Source organism: Oryctolagus cuniculus, chromosome X (assembly GCF_051225735.1).
Source record: "Oryctolagus cuniculus isolate XC-2025 breed Fujian yellow rabbit chromosome X, ASM5122573v1, whole genome shotgun sequence".
NCBI classification, from domain to species: domain Eukaryota; kingdom Metazoa; phylum Chordata; class Mammalia; order Lagomorpha; family Leporidae; genus Oryctolagus; species Oryctolagus cuniculus.
In genome coordinates this window covers 20,569,215-20,593,184 of record NC_142888.1, presented here as the reverse complement: position 1 = coordinate 20,593,184, position 23,970 = coordinate 20,569,215, and the positions used below count along the sequence as shown (strand labels likewise).

Here is a 23,970-nt window from a genome sequence, read left to right as displayed (position 1 = left end):
GACTGGAGCATAGGGAGACTACTGATGCCATAGACAGGAGTGTCAATTGGTAAAGTCAACAACAGGAGTCACGGTGCACTTACTCCTCATGTAGGATCTCTGTCCTTAATGTGCTGTGTATTGAGATTTAATGCTATAACGAGTACTCAAACAATATATTTCACTTTGTGTTTCTATGGGGGTGCAAACTGTTGAAATCTTTACTTAATGTATACTAAACTGATCCTCTGTTAAAAAAAAAAAAAAGAAATTTTCAACTCCCAACTTGACTCTCACTGGGATTAAACATGACAATAGGTCTGATCTGATTTCATCATCATTTAAAAAAAATCATCTATTATTTTTCACTTTATGTTTCTGTGTGGGAGCAAACTGTTGAAATCCTTACTTAATGTATACTAAGCTGATCTTCTGTATATTAAGATAATTGAAAATGAATCTTGATGTGAATGGAAGGGGAGAGGGAGTGGGAAAGGGGAGGGTAGTGGGTGGGAGGGACGGTATGTGGGGGAAACCATTGTAATCCATAAATCGTACTTTGGAAATTTATATTCATTAAATAAAAGTTAAAAAAAAAAAAGAAAAGAAATCAACAAACAAGAAATGCTGGCAAGGATGTGGGGAAAAAGGGACACCAACCCACTGTTGGTGGGAATGCAAACTGGTAAAGCCACTATGGAATACAGTTTGGAGATTCTTCAGAAACCTCAATATAGCCCTACCATATAACCCAGCAATTCCACTCTTTGGAATAAACCCAATGGAAATTAAATTGGCTAATAAAAGTGCTATCTGTACCTCAATGTTTATTGCAGCTCAATTCACAATAGCTAAGAAATGGAACCAACCTAAATGCCCATCAATGGAAGACTGGATAAAGAAACTATGGGATATGTACTCTATGGAATACTACCCAGCAGTAAAAAATGAAATCTGATCATTTGCAACAAAATGGAGGAATCTGGAAAACATCATGCTGAGTAAAATAAGGCAGTCCCAAAGGGACAAATATCATATGTTCTCCCTGATCAGTGACAACTAACAGAGCACCTAAAAGGAAACCTGTAGAAGTGAAACTGACATTATGAGAAGCAATTACTTGAACAGTCCTATTCTTGACTGTTGAGGAACACTTTATTGTTTCACTTTATCTATTTTTTATTCTTTTTTTTCTTCTCTACTTAATACCATTGGCTGAACTCCTTACTTAACATAGAATTAATCACAGTTGCATTAAGTCAATTGAAAATATATCAGTTATAAATGAGTGGCGGGAGCAGTGCCATGGCTCATTTGGCTAATCCTCTGCCTGTGGCACTGGCATCCCATATGGGCACTGGGTTCTAGACCCAGCTGCTCCTCTTCCAGTCCAGCTCTCTGCTGTGGCCTGGGAAGGCAGTGGAGGATGGTCCAAGTGCTTGGGCCCCTGCACCCACATGGGAGACCAGGAAGAAGCACCTGGCTCCTGGCTTCAGATAGGTGTAGCACCGGCCATAGCGGCCATTTGGGGAGTGAACCAATGGAAGGAAGACCTTTCTCTCTGTTTCTCTCTCTCACTGTCTATAACTCTATCTGTCTAATAAATTAAAAAAAAAATGGGTGGGAATGAGAGAGGGAAGAGCTGTACAGAGCAGCACACATTCCCACAGACCTACCCCTAAGGATGAAGCTAAAACTTGCCATGGGACTCCAAATCCTATTTTGTTGGGTGGCACGAATCCCATCTTTTTTTTTTTTTTTTTTTTAGAAAACTTTTATTTAGTAAACATAAATTTCAAAAGTACAACTTTTGTATTATAGCGGTTTTCCCTCCATAACCTCCCTCCTTTCTCTGAAGGTAGCCTTGAGGAATATCATCTTATGTGATAACGTGATATTAAATATGGAATTGATCATATACATAAGACCATCAGTCAAAGGAATCACATAAATAAGACCAAGTGCCTGGTAATAATAGTAGATAAAATTACAAAGGAGAGAATGTTCCAACATGGGAAGAATTCCACACAGAATGACAAACACCCTAAACAGCACTTGACCTCAGAATCAGCCCCTAAGGCCTGATTGGAAACACTATGAGAGCATTTGCAAATAGCCCTGGCCCTGGCTAGAAACCGACAGAGTTTGTGAACTCAAAAGGCTTCCATAGCCTTGGCAGCTCACATCAACAGCCTCAAGTGATCACTGACATCATAAATAAGTATGTCTGTTGTTAAATCAACAACAGGAGTCATAGTGCACTTGCTCCCCATGCTGGACTTCTGTCCTTAATGAGTTGTACTATGAGAATTAATATTAAAACTTATCTTCAAACTGTACCTTATATTTTGTGTGTCTGTGTGGGTGCAAATAGTTGAAATCTCTCCTTAGTAAAGAGTTGGTCTTCTGTATATAAAGTCAATTATAAAAGGAATCTTAATGGAAAATGGAGCAGGAGAGTGAGTGGGAGGTGGGATGGGAGTGTGGGTGGGAGGGAGAAAATAGGGGGAAGAAACACTATATCCCTAAAAGTTGTACATATGAAAATTTGTATTCATTAAATAAAGACCTTCAAAAAAGCAAATATATCATAATAATAGAAAAGTGAATCTCAATGAAGAATAAATAGGATGGGAGAGGGAGTAGGAGGAGGGATGGTTTGGAGGTGCAAGAGCGTGCATGGTGGGGGAAGAACTGCTATAATCCAAAAGTTGTACTTACGAACTTTATATTAAATAAAATCTTTGTATAAAAAAGAACAGTAAGAATACAAAAAAAGAACAAAAATGTTGTTGTAGACGCTTTTTGATACTTACGATTCCCTTCTTTGCGATGGGAGAGAAATACCAGAATTGAGGTTAGAGCAGGCTTTTCCACATTAGCACTATTTACATTTGGAGCTGGATAACTTTTTGTTTTGGGAAGCTGTCCTGAGCATTCTCCCACTGAATGCCAATAACACCCATCCACTCTGTTGTGACAACCCAAAATATCTCCAGATACTGCCAAATGTCCCCTTGGAGAGGAGCAAAACTACCTCAGTTGAGAACTACTTGATTACAATATACAACAATTATTTTGGCTGATATAGAGTGACATATCAGTTTAGAAGAAATAATTCAGGAAGGAAGAGAAATTTGCATTAGAGTACAAAAACAAGAAAAAGCTCTATAAGCTATTTCTCACTTTTGCTAATTCAAACCCAAATATGAACCAGGAAAAACATACTTTGATATTCTCACCAAAGATCAAATGAATGTATTCTTTTATGGGCAGTAACTTAGTATAAAATCAATTTGTGCCGCCTCTATATACACTTTGACTGACATTTACTGTTACACACTTCCTCATCCATTCCATTCTATTCCTGCCCCCAAGGGAAACCTACCTTCATCTTCGTGTGATTCCAATATTGTGTCCTCTTCAACGTGTAGACTTCTCCCTAACTCTGCTTCTGTACGTTCATCCATGGTGCTTATCAAATTACTACCCCTCACTAGCCTGTAATCTTCCTCACCTACGTGTCTTACAAATCGATAAAATTCTGTATTCTGAACCAATTGCTCTACCTGATCTCTGTCCTGGGCTTCAAATCCATCTTCATCATCAGCATCTGAGTTATCCATCTAAAAAAACAAATGGAAAATTAACTAAACTGACATAGTGTTGAAACGCAAAGTCTACAGTTCCGTTTTCTTCACGTTTCACTTCACTTTGGGTAGCAGGATCCCATTCAGTAGGTCCTGCCTACACATGGGCCTCTCCTCTGGGCTTGTGAATTACAGCCCTCAGTTTCCTGAGGGTCCTGCTGAGACCTGCCCTTGACATAACACTTGCCAGTCATAGTTGCCTAGGCACCCATTATTCCCCCATTATTACCAAATATAAAGCACTCAGGGTAGGTTTCATTTCATTTAAAACTAGCAGATACTGCTGAGCACTCACTGTATACCAAGCACTGTCCTTCACCTCCTTTCAAACTTCAGGAGGCTTTTGCCTAGTTCTTGTATGCTCCAGTTGTTTGAAAGCAGTAGGTTCCATCACATAGCCTGGCTTCTTCAAAATGCCACGCCAGTCATCCTGGTTAAATACAGCAGTTCTCATTTTCATATGTCCAGGAACTTCTCTGTCTTTTCTCCCCACATCACAGAAGCTCACTAAGAAATCCCACAGTTTTTGATAATTCACCAAGGGCCAGTGTTGAATCCCTTGTGTTGGGTCTTTTCAATTCTGTCACCTAATGGCATCACCTTGAACTAATAATTAGTTTGCTACTAACCCAAAATATCTCTTAGGGATTCTCCACAAAGGCGTCCAGTTTCATTTTGTGTTTCTTTTCTCACGAACGTTATAACTGTGAAACAGAACTAGCTAAAACATTACAGGCACTTTTAAAACAGACAGTAATACTCGTATACTATAAAATACTTATATACTAGTATGTAGTTATCACGTAAGTGCAAACAACTGCCTGACATCGATTATATAATGGTTGGGAAACATTCCACAGAGATATCACATTTAAATTTGAATCTTCAAGGGGAATCTGTGAGTTCGAATCCTGGCACCACACCTGTTCCAGATTTCAGCTTCGTGGTCTTGAGTTGGCTGGAATCAGCACTAGTTGTTACAGGAATTTGGAGACTGAATCAGCAGATGAGAGCACTCTCTCTGCCTTTCAAAATTAATTAATTAATTAATTGTGAGTCTTTAAAGATAGTTATGGTTTTCTGCAGGTAGGACCTGGCAGTAGGATGTGTGTTGATGGAGAGAAAACTATTTCAGACAGAAGGAAGACTTGAATGACCTTTGGCTACACTTTCTGGTAGAGATAGATGTGTTGTTAAGTTATTTCAAGAAAGAATAACATATACTACAAATTGGATTGTGAATTTTTCCCTGCAAGAAATGAGACAAGCACAGGGCTGGCACTGTGGTTCAGTGGCCTGTGATGCACTGGTTGGAATCCTGGCTGATTTCTGATCCAGTTCCCTGCTAATTCCTGGGAAAGGAGCAGAATGTGACCTAAGTCCTTGGATCACTACCAACCACATGGGAGACCTACATGGAGTTCCTGGCTCCTGGCTTCAGCCTGGCCCAACTCTGACTGTTGCAGCCATCTGGGAAGTAAACCAACAAAGAGAAAATCTCTTTCTCTCTGTCTCTGTCTCTCTGCCTTCCAAATAGAAATAAATAATTTAAAAATCAGACAAACAAAACATATTATTTTTTCAAAACAGATTTTGTTATTTTTGCCGACTTTGCAAAACCACTTATCATACTTACAATATGACCTGGAATTTCCATGGAGGAGGGGATTCCAATCTCAGTACAATTGCTTTAGGTGCAGATGAATTCACTGCCATGGATAAAGGAGAGGACACATCACTGAGCCATGTCCAATCAGCCACCTCAAATTGCTGAAACTGGTAAGCGGCTTAAGCATGAGCATATAACCAAAAGTAGTCCAATCAAGGGTTAAATCTGAGCTGTTAGCTAGAACTACTCAGTGAGAAAATGAGAAATTATTTTCCACTGTGGTTGCTAACTGGTAGGATATAAAACTAAAGATGCTTGCATCTGTCTTGTTTACCAGATAATGAGAAAACCAACAGAGAGACAGAAGAAAACAAATATGGAGAAAGAGACAGATAATAAAGAAAAATTTTGAGACCTACTCAAAACTAGGCATGTTTTAGATATTTTAGATAGGCATGTTTTAGATATTCTAGATCTATAAACCAATATGTTCTATTTTAAAAAGAAATTAAGCTTGGATATGGCTGAAAATCCCATGAGAGCATTTCAGGCACGGAAAGCCAAGACACAGTGGCAAAAAATGACCTACATGAAAGATCTCTGTGAGTGAGATCCCAGTGGAAAGAAGGGGTCATCAAAGAAGGAGGTATCTTTCTCTGAAGGGAGGAGAGAACTTCCACTTTGACAATGACCTTGTCTAAATAAGATCGGAGTTGGCGAACTCAAGAGGCTTCCATAGCCTTGGCAGCTCATGACAAGAGCCTCGGGTGATTACTGACATCATAAATAAGAGTGTCAATTGTTAAATCAACAACAGGAGTCACTCTGCACTTGCTTCCCATGTAGAACCTCTGTCCTCAATGAGTTGTACTATGAGAATTAACAGTAAAACTAGTCTCCAAACAGTACCTTATATTTTGTGTGTCTGTGTGGGTGCAAACTGTTGAAATCTTTACTTAGTATGGACTTGATTGTCTATATATAAAGATAATTAAAAATGAATCTTAATGAAATTAATGGGAGAGGGAGTAGGAGGTGGGACCGTTTGGGGGTGGGAGGGTGGGTATGGGGGGAAGAACCACTATAATCCAAAAGTTGTACCTATGAAATTTATATTTATTAAATAAAAGCTTTCTATATAAAAAATGTAAGCTTGAAAGGATTTTGTCACTTACAACTAAGAGCCCTAATTAAGCTTCAACAGGAGAGGGGTATGATCAGTAATGTAATCAGATGTTAGAAAGTAGTTTTTAATACATCTGTCATGGAAAACATTTTCTACTGTGCATTCTTGAAACATATTTCTGTAATTTAGTTTTTAGTTTTATTTTTTCATGAAAAAAGAAAATTTTTTGTCAATCATTTATTTAAAAAATATCAGATGCCAAAATTGAGACTGTAATTATATTGGGGAAAAAAACACTTTTTCCATTAGATTCTGAGATAAATGTGATCATGGAGTGGGTTAATTCTGTCAAATAAACATCCTACTTCTCTGTGACATGAGTTTAGTTTCTTCCAAAATGCCCATACTTGTATATTTGTTTCACACACTGTACTATATATTTTGGTGTCTTGGCCCAGTAATACTCATTTGATTCTCAAATGAAGAGAAAAATATCCTGAAGTAAAGGACACAGAGCATTTGGTTTATATTAAGGAAGAAAATGGTCCTGGTGGGAGCTCAAATGTCTTTCACTGATACCTTAATAAAGAGTGCGATAACATTATGTAACCAATTAACTCCCTGGTGGGATTTTTAAGACGCCTAAATTTGGTAAATTCTTAATTAGTGTGAGGAGTGTACGTGTGTGTGTGTGTGTGTGTGGTGTATATACTTAAAAACTTTGAACAGATGCTTCGTTAGATTAATAACCACTGGCTTCACTGTAGTTTCTGGCTAATAGTAGATTGATTTCACTGAACTTTGAAATTTCCTCTGCAATGAGATTGTACTTCATCCTAAACCTGAGGCCGTACAATGTTAAATGTACTGTTCATTTAAATTTTACTTTTTTTCCCTTGCTTTCTTAAAGCAACAGAAATTTATTACAAGTTTGTTTTATTTATTTATTTTTATTTTATCTGAAAGCCAAAGAGACAGGGAGATTTATATAGAAAGAGACAGACAGGCATATTTCACCTGCTAATTGAGTTCTCAAATACCAACATTAACGGGGGCTACGCTGGGCAGATGGTAGAGTCCCAGAACTTTTGGGTGTCCCACGAGGATGGCAGGGACTCCAAGTACTTGAGCCATTTCATTACCTGCTGCTTCCCAGCACAGACATTAGCAGAAAGCTGGGATGTATGCAAGACTTTTACTGGCAGACATTTATTGAGAAGTGAACTGTTGAGGCTGGCATTGTGGCGTAGCTGGTAAAGCCACTTGCCTGTAGCGTTAGCATCCCATATGGGCACTTGTAGGAGACCTGGATGCTCCATTTCTGATCCAGCTCCCCGCTGATGACCTGGGAAAGCAGTGGAAGATGGCCCAAGTGCTTGGGCCCCTGCATTCATGTGGGGGATCAGGAAGAAGCCCTTGGCACCTGGCTTCAGATCGGCTCAGCTCTGGCCATTGTGACCACTGAGGGAGTGAACCAGTGGATGGAGGACCTCTCTGTCTTTCCCTCTCTATATATAATTCTGCCTCTCAAGTAAATAAATAAATCTTAAAGAGAGAGAGAGGGAAATAGAGAGAGAGAGAGAGAGAGAGAGAGAGAGAGAGAGAAAGCTAGAATATTGACTCAGGCCCAAACTCCAAAGTCAAGTCAATCTTGGGGAACAAAGCCCTGAGGTACTAGCAGATGTGTGGTACTTCGAATGCAGGTTGCTAAATTAAAATACTTACACATTGATTCTCTGAAGTTTGGTACCCTGTTGTCTTGATAATTTGTTGTTCGTAAGGCAATATTTGAGATGGACAGCCTCAATGTCTTTTTGCTTTACAGTTTTATGAATGAAAATATAATTGAAGTTTTACTTTTTTATTAAAACACCAAGAAAAACGTTTTAAACTTCAAAAAGTGGCTATAGTACAGAATATGCATATGCAAAACAGCCAGAGTGTTATCAGTACTTAGAAATAAATTATTTGCTTTCCTAACATTTTTCATACTTAATTTCACAAATAAATATGATCAAATTTACCACTGTGGGAATGAAAGGGGGAAAAAAGATGTATTTATTATCCACTAATGTGCTTATTTTACTCTGTTATATACTGCCAAGTCCAGAAAGATTGAGTACGGCTGTCAGACATTTTAATAAACTGGACACTCATTTGTTTTTTTTTTTTTTTTTTTTTTTTTGACAGGCAGAGTGGACAGTGAGAGAGAGAGACAGAGAGAAAGGTCTTCCTTTGCCGTTGGTTCACCCTCCAATGGCCGCCGCGGCTGGTGCACCGCGCTGATCCGATGGCAGGAGCCAGGAGCCAGGTGCTTCTCCTGGTCTCCCATGGGGTGCAGGGCCCAAGCACCTGGGCCATCCTCCACTGCACTCCCTGGCCACAGCAGAGGGCTGGCCTGGAAGAGGGGCAACCAGGACAGAATCCGGCGCCCCGACCGGGACTAGAACCCGGTGTGCCGGCGCTGCTAGGCGGAGGATTAGCCTAGTGAGACGCGGCGCTGGCCGGACACTCATTTGTTTTTGCACATCACATCACCCTTACTCTAGAGGAGCAACCAGGAGAAAACATTAACTAGCCAAACTGCAAAATGACCCCATAACAGCTAATCAGCATTACTGAACTTTTATTCATCTTTGCTTAATGCACAAAAATAGAGATTAAAGTTGTGTTTGATAAATCCCTTAAGAAAATGAATTATTTCCATCTGAAGTATCTTCATACTAATGTGGGGTCAGATTGCCATTTAAAGCAGAAGATAAACAGCACATGTAAATAAATGTAGACTAACTTTAGTGGGTTTTTAATTTTAAAACATGAAAGCAATAGTGTGGTAATCATAATCACTAGAGTTTTATACTATTAACAGGAAATGGCTGCACACATTTTCTTACATCAGGGGGCCACAAATTAAGGTTCTAACCTGTTGACTTGCAAACAAAAGCCAGCACGCTAACTAAAATTCAAATATCCAAACCAATAATGAAAATCTTTTACATCACCTTATAAGATATTCAAATATTATTATTCAACCAACAGCAACAAAATGCCATATAAAATGCAATTAACTACCTGAAGCAAGGCTTAAAACAAATTACATAACACAACTCGCCCTCCTCCTTCAATCACTAGCGATTTTTTCCAAGGACTTAGCTATTGGTAACCCCCTTGCCTCTAGTCCTCCGAAGGCTTGTTGATAAACAGCTAACTTATAAGGGTACCTCCCCTTCATCTTCAGGGAACTTGAAGGCGCACTTGGACAGCGATCTGGATTTGCTTCCCCTCAGGTATCTTGGCGGAAGGCTGCTGGACCTGGTCAGCTAGCGAGATCTGGACACCGAGGTGGACTTAGACGTAGACCTTCGTGTAGATCTGGATGTGGAGGTTGATGGAGATCTTCTGTGAGCGCGCGAGCGGGGGCGAGACCTTGACTTCCAGCGATTGAAATGCGATCTGCTCCAAGATCGAGATTGCACACGGGACCGGGCACGAGATCTGGCACGGGACCGGGCACGAGATCTGGCACGGGAACGGGCTCGAGATCGGCCGCGGGACCGGCCGCGGGACCGGCCGCGGGATCGGCCACGGGACCGGGCTCGCGATCGAGCGCGAGATCTGGCTCGGCATCGAGCTCGGGCTCGGCCTCGGCTTCGGCCTCGGCCTCGGCCTCGGGCTCGGGATCGGGCTCGGGATCGGGCTCGGGATCGGGCTCGGGATCGGGCTCGAGATCGGCCTCGTCCTCGGGCTCCGCTTTGGCCTCGACCTTGGCTTCGGCTCCGGCTCCGGCTCCAGCTTCGGTCCCGGCTCCAGCTTCGGCTCCGGCTCCAGCTTCGGCTCCGGCTTCGGCTTCGGCTTCGGTTCCGGCTCCGGCTTCGGCTCCGGCTCCGGCTCCAGCTCCGGCTCCGGTTCCGGCTCCGGCTCCGGCTCCGGCTCCGGCTCCGGCTCCGACTTTGGCTCCTGGAACGGCTGGGTCGGGTGTGTCGTCGCCTTGGGCTGCGGTTTTGACGTTCGTAGTCGTCTCCATCCCACCTGTAGGGTTTTGTTCCCCAACGGTAGTCGCGGTAGGAATCTGAGAGGCGACCATAGCGCGCCATGTGGACCCGCAATTCACGGCCATCCAGCATGATCCCATCTAGAGCGTCCATGGCATCCTCAGCGTGGTGCTTGTGGTAGAAGCGTACAAATGCAAATCCACGGGACTCTTTAGTGAAGTGGTCCCGCGGAATGTACACATCGCCAAGATGCCCATATTTCTCGAAAACACGCCGCAGAGTGTTGACCGAAGTGCGGTAGGTCAGATTGTACACCTTGAGTGATGTCATTCCCTCCACGTTGGGAGGAGGACGGCTGTAACTCATGGTCCTTGAAAACTGGGTCTGGAGTGCCTGTAAATTGATCACCAAGAAGGTAATGACCTGAGAGACAGGGTATCCCAGGCAGGCCACTGTTGGAGTATACGCTAAAGTAGAAGTAGTTCCAGATTCTGGCTCTTTCTTAGTTTACTTCTGTGTGGTTGCCTAGATTCTAGAATGTTCCACAAGGCTCTTCCCTTCCATCGCCGTAGCTGAGATCACTTGAGAAATAGAAACGACTGCAAAACAACTGTTTTTTGAAATGAGTGTCCCTGATCACAACACGCTTTAATTACGGTTGAAAGCAGATATATATCCATATATAGTTACCTGATTTGAAATATTTTGCAATGTTCATTCATACAGGCCAGAAACATTTGTCTTAAGACAAAATAAAGCTAACAAATAATGAACATGCAGGAGTTGTTTGAAAATACTGCTAGGCAAAGAGATTGAAAGCACTTATAGGGTTGTGAACTATAATTAGACGTTTTGCACAAAAGTTAATACACCACTTGGGATGCCCGCATCCAGTAATGGTGTACTTTGCTTTGAGTCCCAGCTCCACTTTTCATTCCAGCTTCCTGCTAATGCACACCCTGGGAAGCAGCAGGTGATGACTCAAGTAGTTGTGTCTCTGCCACCCAGGTCTGAAACTTCTATCAAGTTCTTGATTCTTAGCTTGCAGTCCAGTATTTGGGGAGAGAATCAGCAAACAGATGATCTCTTTCTCTGTGTGTCTCTCTGCCTTTCAAATAGAAAAGAAAGAAAAAATATTAAAAAAGAGAAACTCTTGACCATAAGCTGGTTGAAAAAAAGAGTAAAAGGTGTTATGACTTATGGTTACAAATTATGTAACTGAATCTAATATAATCCAAATTACTAGAAATTACTGCTTCCTCATTAATTGATCCAGTATATTCTCTGATGTAGTAAAATCATTTGTTATGACCTTTAAAAATGTTTTTAGCATCACTACACCAAAAAACAAAGTGATAACTATGTGAGGTAATATGTATGTTGATTATTCTGATTGTGCTGATCATTTCCCAATATATGCATATATAAAAATATCAAACTGTACATCATATATATAAATAATGTGTGTTGTTAATTACATCTAAATAATTTACAAGATATGAAAACAATTTTAGAATAAATATATTTTATCAAATATTGGACATCTTTTCTCATGAATTGTATTCATTGTTCTCCAGTATATAGAATTTGAGAATAATCAGAAGTATAAAATAAAGTTTTAATGAATATTTCTCACCTTCAGTGAACATCCTGTACTCTGTGCAAGGCATAAGATTTCACATTATGAATGTATATGTAAGTGTCTGGTTATCCTTTGTTGAATAACAACCTACATCAAAAACTTAATGGGAGGCCAGCATTGTGGTGTAACAGGTTAAGCTGACATCTGTAGTGCCTGTACCCTATATGGGCACCCTTTCAAGTCCTGGCTGCTCCATTTCCAATCCAGCTTCCTGCTAATGTGCCTGGGAAAGCAGCAGAGGATGACCCAAGTCCTTGGGCCTCTGCACCAATATGGGAGACCCAGATGAAGCTCCTGGCTCCTGGCTTTGGTCTGGCCTTGTGGCACTGCCCTAGCTGTTATGGCCATCTGGGGAGTGAACCAGTGGATGGAAAATCAATTTCTCTCTCTCTTCCCCCCCCTTTGTAACTCTGCTTTTCAAATAAATAAATCTTTAAGAAAACACAAATCATAGTGGCTAAAGCCAGCAATTCATCATTATTTTATCTCACAAGTCTAAAAGTCAGAAAATCAGAGAATGGACAATAGGGCTTATTTGTGCTCCATGTTATCTCTGGGGTCACTAAGTACTTGATGGAGAACAACTGATTGTTGGCTGGTTGCTGCTTCCCCCTCTTCCTTTCACTCTTTCCACAGCGTCTCCACATAGCTACCCTAGAAGCAACAGAATAGTCAAATTTCTTACACAGTGGCTCAGACTGAGAAGAAACCATAGAAGGACCAGTACTTTTTTTTTTTTAAGATTTATTTATTTATTTGAAAGTCAGAGTTACACAGAGAGAGGAGAGGTCTTCTTTCAGTTGGCTCACTCTCCAATTGGCCACAGTGGCTGGAGCTGTGCCAATCTGAAGCCAGGAGCCAGGAGCTTCTTCTGGATCTCCCATGAGGGTGCAGGAGACCAAGGATTCAGGTCATCTGTACTGCTTTCCCAGGCCATAGCAGAGAGCTGGATGGGAAGTGGAGCAGCCGGGACTCAAACCAGCATCCACATGGGATGCCAGCTCTGCAGGTGGCGGCTTTACCCACTACACTAAAGCTCTGGCTCCAGGACCAGCACTTTTAAAACAGAGGTCCAGGCCAGTATATAGTACTGTTTCTACAGTTCCTCATTTTTCAAAGCAACCATAGGCCAGAGTTGGTTTAAAACAAAGGAAAAAAGATCATGACAATGAGCAGAGCACTAAGGCTTTGTAGTTATGTTTAACCTACCATAATCGGTCCTCTTGATAATATTTACATTCTCACAAGGAAAAATACATTCACCCCACTTCCAAGACCTCCACAGCCTTACTCCCTTATGACAATGGCATGCATATCCAGGATCTGGTCATCTAAATTAAGACCAGGCACAGAAGAGACTCCTCAGATACAATTTCTCTCAGTCAGAAGACTTGTGAAGTAAAGAAAAGTTATCTGCCCTCCAAATTCTTGATGTACAATAATAAGATAGGCACAGGATAGTTTAACTCACAATTCTATTCAAAAGGACTAGTCCATAGCAATTCTAAAGTTCAACTGAGTGCCTGCTTCTACATATTTTGTTATGGCTCAGTCCCATTGCTGAGTCACAAGTTGGTCTTCTGGGATCTTAGTTTAGCCGCGTCAGCCATCCTATCTTCTACTATATATATATGTGTGTGTGTATATATATATATATATATATATGTTTATAACTGAGTAGATTTCTCAATGTGCTTGCTCTTTGTAGGTGATTGAGAATACTAAGGATTCTTCTCATTCTGAACCATCCCTGTCTCTTTTGATTTAAGTTCTTGATGCTTCTAATCATATTCATTCATTCTCCCTATTATTGTCTGGTTGCTTTTGATTCTTATCGGGTGTTCACTCCTTTAGATAAAAGCCACATCCACTTTTCTTTCTGAGATTCTTACCTACTTTGGTTGGTGTGTGAGGCTGATACCAGACTGCATTTTTAATATTCTTAAAGTCTTCTTGTGTATACTAAAGAGTATTTGTGAGGAATACTCTGAAAACTGAGGTTTTGCAAAAGGACCCTACAGCTAGACTCTATTTCATGTATTTCCTGAGACTGCATGTTACTGTTCTGAGGCCATTATTTGATCTTTAACTTTGTCTTGGCTGAAAAGACTGTTCTAGGAACTCTGTATTTTGTCTATATTCTGTCCTAAAATGTGACAATCCCTTATATAATTCTCTGTTTTCTACACACACACACACACACACACACAAATACACATAGGCATTTAGAAATCATTAATTTTTTTAAAGATTCATTTATTTATTTGAAAGAGTTACACAGAGAGAGAAGGAGAGGCAGAGAGAGAGAGAGAGAGAGAGAGAGAGAGAGAGAAAGAGAGAAAGAGAGGTCTTCCATCAGCTGGTTCACTCCCCAGTTGGCCGTAACGGACAGAGCTGTGCCGATCTGAAGCCAGGAGCCAGGAGCTTCTTCCAGATCTCCCAAGCGGGTTCAGAGGCTCAAAGGCTTGGGCCATCTTCTACTATGTTCCCAGGTCATAGCAGAGAGCTGGATCAGAAGTGGAGCAGCCGGGATTCAAACCGATGCCTATATTGGATGCTGGCACTGCAGGCAGTGGCTTTACCTGTTACACCACAGCACCAGCCTCACTTTCTTTCACTTGTTTTGAATTTTAACAGAATTGTTTTATATTACACATAATATACATATTTTTATTTTCCAAGTTATTTTATCACTTTCTCAATAAAGATTTTAGCTCTCAATTTCGTGAGTTTCCTTAAGACTAACCAACCTTTCCAAATTAATGTGAATATATGGAATGAATCTTTGGAAATTTTTTCCCAGTAAAACAAAGCAAAAATAAACATGTCAGAAGTGTTAAAATAATTGTATCAGTTTTTTACCCCTTTAAAGAATTCTATACCTTTGCCTTAGTTTTATGAGAACAAGTCATACATTCTTCATGAATATCAGGTCTGATTTATATCAGAGAGACTACAGTACTGATCCTGTCCTAAATCAACCACAAATGAACCCCATTAAAAAAGAGAAGTCACATCCTGGGCTCAGGTTTTAATCTATCTTAAATGAAGGAGTTGCACCAGTCAATTTCTGTCTTCTATTCCACCTGTAAAATATAACTTATCTACAATTATTTTTAGAAACTTTGACAAAATAAATTTACTTGAACTAATATTATATTTAAAATAAAAATATTTTCAAAATCATAGTTTAGGGCCAGCACTGTGGTGTAGTGGGTAAAGCCTGCAGTGCCAGCATACCCTATGGGCACCGGTTCGAGTCCCGGCTGCTCCACTTCCGATCCAGCTCTCTGCTATGGCCTTGGGCCCCTGTACCCACGTGGGAGACACAGAGAAGGCTCCTGGCTCATGGCTTTGGATTGGAGGAGCTCTGACCATTGCTGCTCACTGGGGAGTGAACCAGCAGATAGGAGACCTCTCTCTCTCTCTCTGCCTCTCCTTCTCTCTCTGTGTAACTCTGACTTTTAAATAAATAAATAAATCTTTTAAAAATCATAGTTTGCAGACATCTTATTGGATTCAATTTTCTAGCAACAAGTTTCTCATTTAAAATTTTTACTATCATTTGATTTAAATCAGGTAATGAACTATTTTAGAAACTTCAGAGGTTTTCTGTCTAAAGGGTATATCCCTACATTGACAATTGAGAAATGTTTATTGCTGTCTTATTTTCTCCCTCCATTCTCTATGAGGTAATAACTTAACAAATAGCAATGCCTGCTGTAATAAATGGGGTTCTGTAATTAATGAGCTGATTTGGTAATTTGCTATGTATAGAATCACCTTATTCTCTGCAACTAAAATAGTGTAAAGTCTAATGAAAACATCTTTTTAAGGATTTTATCCTTTTTGCTTAATATTAGTATTTCTTTAACTTACTATGATGTGAACAGAACAGCTCTAGATCCCATATATATTTTTTCAGTTTATATATCACATAAAATAATTAAAATTAATTAGTTAAATATGGTCTCTGGCTGCTTTAGAATCATTTTACTTCATTAAAAGCTTTGGAAGAATTCTGTACTGTACATTGTACATGGGAAACTTGGACATCAGTGATGTGAAGATAGGGAAATGATGCTATAGGATTTCAACTATAAAATTAGCGTATGAGGTCAGAAAAGGAATACATGATTTCTGCAAACTTAGGATAAATCTATGATCTCAAAGTCTTGGTCATTAAGTGATTACATGAATTAATATGTGAAGAGGTTATTTATTAGTAATTGTGCTTCTACCACAAGCTACTACCTATGTCAAGCAATTGAATATCATATATAAACAAAATAGACATTGCTATTTTCCTTCTTGAACTGGTGGCATTTATAGGAAATTTTTGACTGGAGAATCAAAAGAAGGATATTTATTCTCTGAATAGTAAAACATAATTATTCATCATAAAAGCATAAAAAAGGGAGATTAGAGACAAGCGTGGAATAAATGCCTTCATTTTTATCCTGTGAACAAGAAAGTTAGTGTAGAAGTAGATATGTCTTTGCCTTGGAGATAGATATACTAGTCACTAAGATGTTCCAAATAACCCCCTTTGTTACAGTTTCTTATCATAAAGTAATGTCACAATTGTGTTTTGCATTCTTAAGTAGGTATGCTTCCTGGGGAAAAATATGTGGATCAATGTACACCGAAGTCCATTTGAAACTAATATTTACAAATGTAATATTTTTTTTTAAGATTTATTTATTTATTCGAAAGGATTAGACAGAGGGAAGAGAGGCAGAAAGAGAGAGTGGTCTTCCATCTGCTGGTTCACTCCCCAGATGGCCGCAACGGCTGGGGCTGAGCCGATCTGAAGCCAGGACCCAGGAGTTTCTTCTGGGTCTCCCATAGAGGTACAGGGGCCCAAGGACTTGGGCCATCTTCTACTGCTTTCCCAGGCCATAGCAGAGAGCTGGATCGGAAGAGGAGCAGCTGGGACTCGAACCTGTGCCCATATGGGATGCCTGCGCTTTAGGCCAGGGCGTTAACCCGCTGCGCCACAGCGCCGGCCCCTGTAATACAGCTTATTTTTTGAGTTTTATCCCCAAATTTATTGACTTTAGGATTGTGAGCCAGGATTCCAAAACTGGTAAGAGTTTAGAAACTAATACATAAGGTAGCCTAGTAGCCCAAGCTAGAAGCCTCGAGCATGATTGACCCTGTTCAGATCTTTCCACTTGCTATACCGTGTGGGAGGCTAATCAGCCTCTTCAAAGCTCCGTTATCTTGTCTTCAAACTGCAGCACTCAACATACAACTGTGATTTGGTTGAGTTAAGGCTCTTCAGTCATGGAAAAAACTGTGTGACTCTGACTGCGTAGGCTTCTGGTGAATTAGTAGAGGAAAACATCTAGGAGGGACTTCTTGGGTAATGTTCGACACAAGTACAATCACACTATGTACTAAAGGAAGTTGGACTCCTATCCTCAGAAGACCCATCCAGGGCTTTCCCTAGTATGTTTAGACAATCACTGTTTTCAGTGGGAATTATAGGATTTGTGTTGAAATATGTATGTTAAGGGTTATATATAAATATCCTTCCTAGAAACTGATAGAGGATGTCAATGTATTAAACCTAAATGACAGAAAGCAAAATATTTGTCTAAAATTTGTGGTTCCAGAACTTTACAAAAGAATTTTCCCAAAAAGCACATTTTCCTTTCTGCCAGTGAAACACACACACACCCACACACACAGAGGAACACGTGCAGCCATATGAACTATAAGATGACACTATACTGAAATACACTTTCTTCTGAAAGTACTTAGAGAAAACTCCAACTATAGACTTCTTTTAAAATCACGTGAACTATTTTTTGTCCTGTGCCTGCTTATCATTCAGGCCCTGACAGCAAATAGAATTTACTCCATATTTTTTGAACTGAGCAAATTTTAATGAAACAGATTTTAATTAAAGACATGTGTGCAGGTTAAGGCCCCCAAACAATGCTTCATATTCGTAGAGAAGCAACATCACCAAACTTTTACCACCTCTGCAGCTGAAGGTCAAGAGTTGGAAAAATTATTACTAAAATTCGTGAGAACTTGAACGATGGAAATGGGCCTGTCCAGGGGGAGAGGTAGTCATGGCAGGTTCCAACAGTTGTCCAGCACATGAGTATGGAGCTTGGAAAGAGAGGAGGAATTATCCCTCAACCTGTCTTCTCCCCACTGATATCCAGTTGTAATGCTCCTCTTTGGCTGAAATCAAATAGGAACCGACAAGGGAGCCTGAAGGATGCAGTTTGAATGGAGCTAACTTCAAGACAACAATGTACAGATGAGCAGAAAATGAAGCAGAAGGTGTGAGCAAGAATAAGCAAAGCACATCTTGTATATGAGTCCTGTCTCCCTAGGATTATGAATACTGAGTTAGGCAAATGTCTTACTCTAAAGGATCCACAGTAAGAGGTCACAAGTAATCTCTTGTATTTCCCTACTTGATAATTTAAAATGACTGCTTATCTTGCAAGAAGTATCTTTTAGAATACTTTGAGCTGTTTGCTTCAATTTCTACCTTTAAGTTCCATGTTCTTACTGAATTAACTATCCACCTTCTAAGCCATCTGTGTTTGTGGTTTGATTTTTATGGCATTACTGAATTTAAAATTTCTAAGTCAGGGGGCCCGTGCTGTGGCATGGTGGGTAAAGCTGCCACCTGCAGTGCCGGCATCCCATATGGGCGCCAGTTCGAGTCCCAGCTGCTCCACTTCTGATCCAACTGTCTGCTATGGCCTGGGAAAGCAGTAGAAGTTGGCTCAGGTCTTTGGGCCCCTGCCTCCACGTGGGTTACCCGGAGGAAGCTCCTGGCTCCTGGCTTCGGATCGGCACAGCTCTGGCCGTTGCGGCCATATGGGGAATGAACCAGCAGATAGAAGACACCCCCCCCCCAGCCTCTGCCTTGCCTCTCTGCAGTTCTGCCTTTCAAATAAATAAATAAATAAATATTTTTAAAAAAATTTATAAGTCAAAGTTGGTAAGTGACATTACACTAATGCAATCTTAAGAGCCCTTTCCAGTCCTTTTTGAATAATTCTCATTCTGTTCGAGTTTACTGTCTTTTTAAAAATAGATAGATAGATTGATTGATTGATTGCTTTGAAGGGCAGAGAGAGAGATCTTTCATTGTCTGGTTCGCTCCCCAAATGGCTGCAACGACCAGAGCTGGGACAGTCTGAAGCCAAGAGCCAGGAGCTTCTTCTGGGTCTTGCATGTGGGTGCAGGGGCCCAAGGACTTAGGCCATCTTCTGCTGCTTTCCTAGGCACATTAGCAGGGAGCTGGATCAAAAGTGGAACAGTAGGAACTCAAACTGGTGCCCACTGGGATGCCAGTGTTGCAGGTGGTGGCTTTACCCACTGTGACATAACGCCAGCTCCCAGGTTTTACTTTCTATCTTAATCCTTCTGTTGTGATGGCTTGAGGCTTCCTTCAACTACTCCTTTTGCGCAATTAGATGAATTTACTTATTTATCGTGGTTTGTTCCCCAGCCAGTGAATTTTGGTCTGTGTATCTTAATTTTTGGACCACAATTTATGACTTCTTGTCTCTGTTATCTCACATTAACTTTATTAAAAACAAATAGAAATCTTATCCACTGAGGCAGAAAAAATGGGTTGGATTTGATATTTCTTATGTTGTTCCAATGCTTTTTCATGAGAAACTTAATATAAAGCAAAAACTTGAGTCATAATTTAGTTCATGGTGTGATCAGAATAGCATGCAGCCAACATTTGCCTTCTTAAATCTGATTCAACAGTCAGTGGTGTGATTATGAGAGAAGTGCTTCACTTTATATATCAGATGATACATCAATAAAATATAACTGCTTTACATTTAATATCACTTAGAACTTTTAACGTTCTTAATCAAGAACTGAACTGAAGGTTACTGAAGTTTTTTCTTCAATACCATATAATATGAAAAGTGAAAATCGAAGAGAAGGTGACATTGCTTAATAAAATGGTTTTGATTTCCAGAAGAAAAAAAGTTGTTGACTCATTTTGTTCAAACTCTGTTCTGTTAACGATTTTTAAAAACAAAGAAATAGGCCAGCGCCATGGCTCACTTGGCTAATTTTCTGCCTGTGATGCCGGCACCCCGGGTTCTAGTCCCCGTTGGGGTGCCGGTTCTGTCCCATTTGCTCCTCTTCCAGTCCAGCTCTCTGCTGTGGCCTGGGAAGGCAGTGGAGGATGGCCCAAGTGTTTGGGCCCTGCACCTACTTGGGAGACCAGGAGGAAGCACCTGGCTCCTGGCTTTGGATCAGCGCAGTGCGCCAGCCGTAACAGCTATTTGGCGGGGGTGAACAAATGGAAAAGAAAGACCTTTCTCTCTGTCTCTCTCTCTGTCTAAATCTGCCTGTCAAAAAAAAAAAAAAAAAAAAAAAAAAAAAAAAAAAAAAAAAAAGAAATAAAATGTGCTCAGAAGTAGAAGTCATTGAACTTGTGGTTTTCCCTTTTCCTCAGCTGAAAACTAATTTCTTAAAATCTTTTCATATTTCCATGTCAGCTAAACCAATTCAATTTATTGCTTCTTTCAGCTAAACACCAACACTTCATTGTAGTGACTGTAATGATCATGGGGGCTTAAGTTTGGCCAATGCCCTCATTGTTTATGCATTTTATATGATATATATGCTGAGAATTCGAGAATGATGAAAAGAAGTGTGAAAGTGGATTCAAATGTCTCTTTGTACTAATGAAAATCAAAAGATATTGAAGAGATAAAGTGGCACTGTCAGGAGAAATGATCAACAAAAAAGGGATGAAACGGGGGAGAAATGAGTGATGAGACTCGCAAAAACAACTGGATTCTTGCTCTCAAGATTCCAATTGATTCAGATTTTTAAAATGATTTAACAGTGGAAAAGAAGTTCCTAATGTGTTAACGTTTAACTGGCTTTTTTTTCCCCCACTTTCCTGACCCTGTGCAATCGTTAAGATTGCATCTTAAAAATTTAAATGGATATTCTTTTCAATAAATTCTTCTCATTTAAAAGGTTTTGGTCATTATTTGTGCATTTTGAAAACAATCGCAAATTACAGCCAGACACAGATATTTGAAACTGACCCAAATAAACTGTCAGAGAATTCAGTCTAAGTTTGACTTCAAGCTCACATTTGTTTTCCTGAGCTCATTTCCATTAAGATACTTCCTAAGGTCTATGGGGCTTGGCTTCCAAGAATCTACCCATTCTTTCCAAATTTTTCATTTATTTCTTTGTATTCTTGGAGAAGTTATTATTAGAGCTTCAAATCTCTCCCTTAGGGATGGAAAGTAGCACATTAGTTATAATGAAAGGGCTAAAACTGTTAGTCACTTTTTATGTGAGTTTGAAAATTCTCAAATTTCATGGGTTCATCTTTTCTCAATCACTGCCCCGGGGGATGAATGAGAAATTAGGCAATATTGAGCATCTACTTGCTTAAGGAAGCAATAGAAATATTTAAGTATTCAAGGAAAGTATGACATAGGAGAGAGGTTGGTAAGGAAAATGGAGGGAGTATAAAGAAAAATGAAGTACTCTTCATTTACCCATTATAATTTCCTTAACTGAACAGTTTGTCAGTGAGTCACTTAGAAGGCAAGGACTCTTCTTCATCACAGTCTTTGTCAATAGTACCTCACAGAGTATTATATAATATATACCAATAACTCCTTGAATATTTTATTGTGATGAATAATGGAGACATGCTTGTCAATGCTTCTAGAAGTTTCATATTCTAGCTAAATTTTAAAACAATTATGAGTGATATAAAGACATTGCTCTAGTTTTAAAATTGTGTTTTATGTCCAATATGATGCTTGAACTACCCATCAATTTATGTATCTTGGATTAGGTTAAAGAAAAAATATTCATAGCACTTGTTAAAGACAGTATGACAGACTTTATTCAGGGAAACCACTGCAGTGGAGTTTTTGAGTAGGGGAGAGAGATTGAGCTCAGCTCCCGATACAGTACAGGGTCAAGTGAGATTTAGTTGCCAAGGGGCAGAATGGAGGTCAGTGGATGGAAAATTTCTTAAAAAAAAATCTGGGATTAGAGATTCTTTCTAAACCAACTTGACAGGCAGGCTAGGATGATAATATATATAGAGAGGGCAGATTATAAAGGATTTAGTAAAATATGAAAGGTGGTGAGAGACCAGAAGTCCAGAAGTGGGGTGGAGTGAAGAATTTAATCAGATATTAATGGAAAGAGAGTTTTGCTAAATTTTTTATTTATTTAAGCAAGATTTGTTTATTTAAAAGATAGAGAGAGAGAGAATGAGATCTTCCATTTGCTGACTCACTCCCTAAATGGCTGCAATGGTTGAGGCCGGGCCAGGCTACCAGGAGCCTGGAACTTCATCAGATCTCCCACATGGGTGGCAGGAGCCCAAGTACTTGGACCATTTTCCACTGTCTTCACAGCATTAGCAGGGAGCTGTTTGGAAGCAGAGCGGTTGGGATTCAAACTGGCACTCATATATGGAATGCAGTGTTGCGGGTGGAGGCTCAACCCACTGTGCTACAACTATAGCCCTGAGTTTTCGCTATGTTGATTTAGAAGGATTCTTGCTGAAATTGGAGCAACTGTTCCGAGGAAGGAGCTTACTGGCAGGGACCAATCAGAAAGACGACACAAGTTTGGTCAAAGGAAAGTCTGTCAGTTGCTAAATTTAATTATACATACGTCATTGAGCTGCACAAGAGGACAGGCACTCTAGGCCCTTATAACAGTGTTTCTCAAACTTTAACGTGTTTTAAAACCACACAGGAGAATTGTGGAAATGCAGATTGTGATTCACGAGGTGTTGGGTGGGGCCTGCTGTACTGTATTTCTAACATGTTCCCAGGTGGTCAATAAGCCCGCACCTACGTACACAGTTTCAATAGCAAATGGTTATTGTCTAAGATTTAGAATAAGGTAGAGCAGAATTTGAATCAAGGCTTATTCACTTATTGTCATTACATTTTGGCGAATTTAAATGTTTTCTAATCTATACAACTGAAATAAAAGTACCTCTCTGGTGGTGTTTTGTGGGCATTTATTAAAACACTATTAAATGCTGTGGGTACTAAATGAAATACTTAGAATATGCGTTTATGTCATTATAGTAAATAATACATGCTAAGTCTTTTTAAAATGATACTTACTTTTATTTTTGGATATAATGTGTTATATTTAATAGTGATTTCTGTTTGTCTTAAGATGGTAAATAATATGGGGGGTTAATTTTTTCCTAAAAGTAATCAGACCTCATGATGCATTCATTTTTATTCTGCTATCTAAAGCAAAGGGTACAGAAGCACTAGAAAGGGATAGAAATTCCTTACAAAATGGATGCGTGCCCTGGAAGCTCGGTGCTCTCAGAAAACGGTCAGCTTTCATCCTATCCAATGACGTGAAGCTTGTCAGATCAAAACAAGTGCAGAGACATAGCAATGACAGAAAAAGATTCTGATGACAGGAAGATAGAATTTAATGTTTTTTAAAAAGAACAATAGCATGAAAAACTAGAGGTTTAATTATGAATGAAATGATCTTATACCACAGGATGGAAAATTAAAAGAGTTCTCATTAGTCCCTAAACGCTATGCCTGGACATCCACAGTGCTTTGTTTTCCTGTTCCTTTTTTGTATTTTCCAACCTCATAGCTCCCTCCTGTGTTTGTAGTGGAACTGCACTTTTCCCATCTGCCTGTACTGTATTGCCATATCAGACACAGGGACTCAGACTTCAAATTAAAATGAAAATATTTTGTAGTTTCGATAAGTTGCAGGAGAGCGCAAGGAAGGAATGTCCCTGAGTAAAGTGACAATATTTATCCAAAACCATGTGTGTAATCACTCGTTTTTCTCTCTCCTTTTAAATACAGTGTTTATAGTTACAGAAACTCCTTATGTAAAACTAATATTGTTTCATTAACCTATTTGGAAGCTTTTGACAGAGTCTGCAGGCTACATCCCTAAAAATAATTCATCATGCA

The 23,970-nt window shown here is 39.8% G+C and overlaps 1 protein-coding gene across 1 annotated transcript in view; it reads right to left on the bottom strand.

The window, feature by feature from the left end:
• Positions 1 to 23,970, bottom strand: part of LOC100357520 (E3 ubiquitin-protein ligase RLIM) — a 45,204-nt gene that overhangs the window by 10,662 nt on the left and 10,572 nt on the right. The window contains exons 2-3 of the mRNA XM_089324689.1: positions 9,703 to 11,464; positions 3,368 to 3,605 (exon numbers count right to left, since the gene is read on the bottom strand). Coding sequence (XP_089180815.1) covers positions 3,368 to 3,605; positions 9,703 to 10,722 — 1,258 coding nt within the window. The 5' untranslated portion in view covers positions 10,723 to 11,464. The remainder of the gene's footprint in view (positions 1 to 3,367; positions 3,606 to 9,702; positions 11,465 to 23,970) is intronic.